Raw genomic sequence first — 2760 nt, forward strand, 5'->3', positions numbered from 1 at the left:
TCCCAACTCCTGATCAGAAACAGAAGGAGTTGACCCAGACTGTGGGGAAGATCACTGAGGTGAGCAAATCTGCCAATAAGTGCAGGACCCACCAAGGTAGAGGAGGAACTTTGTCACACCCTCCACATCCAGGAACCGTAACTCTCTGAGTCTTAGCATGCCTGTCTCTCTCTATGGGCCTCCTCAGGGAGACCACTCACTCTGGATTCCCAGGGTCTCCACTCCCAGAGGGAATAATGTAACCCTGTTCTCTAGACCCTTGCAACTCTCAGCCAGCGTAAAACAAGAGGGTTTACTGAGCATCTGAACACAGCATAGGAAATTTGCAGGGCCCTCAGACCTGTCCTTCCTCAGCACGGTACATCTAAGTCTCCCCTGCATCCAGGTGGGCTCTGCCTACTCTCTGTCTCCAGTTCTGGGGCCCTGTGCTTTCTATTTCGGCATTCGATATCACCATCCCCAACAGCTCCTCCCCTGTCCTTTGTCTTCCATCCCAGGTAAACAGGTTGCTGGGTCCCTCTCTCTTCCATCCTTTGTTCCCCTCTGGCTTGAACTGGTTGGTCAGGTCACCGTAGTCCTCTCTCCTCAGCCCATTGTCCTCCCACTGGCCAGAACCAGCTGACGGCCAAGCAGGGGTGGGCCTCTTAGTCACCAGGCCACCAGTTGTTAGGATACCCCATCTCCAGGCTGTTGTCTAGGGTCCCGGCTGCTAGACAAGGTCACACCTGGTCCTCTGCAACAACAAACCCTCTCCCACCACCTTGTTAAACATGCAGCACAAAGGGAAACTGAGGTACGTACTTGCTATCCATGTAAAACACTACCAAAATCCCCAACTTTCTCACACGTGGCTACACTAGGGAGTTTACAGTGGTGCAGCTGCACCGATGCACCTGTGTGATGGCAAGCTCTCTAATGTACCCTCTCTAAGCCGACCTGGAGAAAGTTCTCCCATCAGCTTAACTACTCTATTCCCAGAGAGCGGTTGTCCATGCCTGCACTCACGGCAATGTAGCTTATGTTGCTCGGGGAGGTGATTTACTCAGCCCCCCGTGAGACATAATATACACTGACATAAGCTATATTGTAGACATAGCCGTAGTAGGAGAGAAGAAGGAAAAAGGAAAGGCTCAGAAAAGGTGGAAAAGAGAGGCAGAAGAGAAGTTAGGGAAGGGAGAGGAGGATACATAGGGATGGGGAGAGAGGTATTAGAGCAGGAGGCAGGGCTGTGCATGGGTGTGGGGGAAGGGAAGTCCTTTCATTTTGCTGGGTGGTTTATGCTAAGTACTTTCGGCAGCTGAGTCACTGTGTGATCTTGCTTAGCACAGTAATATGTGCCTGAGTCTTGCACCTGGGCACTCTCTGCAAACAGAGACAGGACATAGTTTTTTGTCCCACTGCTCTGGAAGTGACCTTCAAATGGCTTCTCAACATTTGCACCAAAGCCTTCTGTAGAAAACACGACCAGCTGCAGCCTTGCGTCCTTTCCCACATCTTGTTTGTACCAGTACATGTTCATGAAACTGGTTGATTTTTGGGAGCAGTTCAGTGTCAGCTGCTGTCCCTGACTGACCACCATGTCTGGGGGCTGACGGACGGCCCATCCTGTGGGGAAACAGAAATAAAATGAGAAGAGGGTTTAATGGGATTATATTGGAGAAATGGGGGAATTTCTGGCTCGTGATCAGGAAACATTCCCAAAGGTGAGGGCAATCTCTGCATGGGAAGGGGTGGAAGCCTTATTGTTGCCTTCATTTTATAATCTCACGGTAGAAAGTGTAGGAGAATATAACACTGGAAACCACCCCGCAGGGGCTAGGGATGGGGGCAATGGGAAAGATGGTCTGTACCATCTCTACTGTCTCTAAAAATGAACAGATCCATAGATTCCTTCATGTGCTTTTGCTAAATTTAAAAGCTTTCACTTACCCAAGGGGGACAGGCCAACAATAAAGAGCAAATGGGGAACCATTGGGTAGCTGCTCATCTGGCTGGGGATCTGTCTGAGACAGCCGCATAGACACACACAGCCTGAGCCTGAGACAGAACTTCAAGCCTCTGGCCAACCAGGGAGCAGAGACATGTGAGACAGGAAATGATATGAGAGAGCAAGAAGCCAAAAAAAAAAACAAACCCTGCCTAGAAAGAGGAAAAAAGAATGTGAGAGAATTTTGTACTGAGGGGAGCTAAGCAGAATGAGTATATTAAATGGCACAACAGTTGAGAAGGAAGGCAGTTATTTAACAGTGAGAGGATTTTAATTAGCAGAATATATGGCCCTTGTGCAGCTGCGTATGGGATATTACTTTATCTCCAACCTGAGCTCCATGCTATTGACCCACTCAGACCTGTAGGATGTTTCCATCAAGGATATTTCCTCAAGGCCACCCTTGGGGAAAGGGGAAAGATAGGTGCATTTTGTGTCTTTTTTTCCAATTCAGTGAGTGAACTGAAAGCTGGAGAAAAAGAGGCATCATGAGAACCAAACAGTGAGATACTTAGATTAATTTTTTTGTCTCCTCCTCAGGGTAACACTCTCCTCTCGATACTCCCACTGTTCACACAAATGTATGGGGTCATCACTTTTTGTGCCACTGAGATCTGCCTATTCATTTCACACAGATACTGAATTGTCAGCAGATAGGAATGGCTTTACTCTCTCCCAGAGCTGGACTGGAATCTGTTCTGTTGTTCTCCACATGAACACAAGAAAAACTTGTGCTAAACAAATATGTTTCTTCATTGATAACTTTACATTCA

General features: G+C 48.0%; 1 gene segment (V, D, J or C); it reads right to left on the reverse strand.

The window, feature by feature from the left end:
* Positions 1 to 1135: 1135 nt before the first annotated feature.
* LOC120402611 lies at positions 1136 to 2040 on the reverse strand. The segment is given in 2 exon segments: positions 1136 to 1605; positions 1930 to 2040. Coding segments are annotated over 2 exon segments (405 nt in total).
* Positions 2041 to 2760: the final 720 nt, after the last annotated feature.

The sequence above is a fragment of the Mauremys reevesii genome, linkage group 1, assembly GCF_016161935.1.
Source record: "Mauremys reevesii isolate NIE-2019 linkage group 1, ASM1616193v1, whole genome shotgun sequence".
Taxonomy (NCBI): Eukaryota; Metazoa; Chordata; order Testudines; family Geoemydidae; genus Mauremys; species Mauremys reevesii.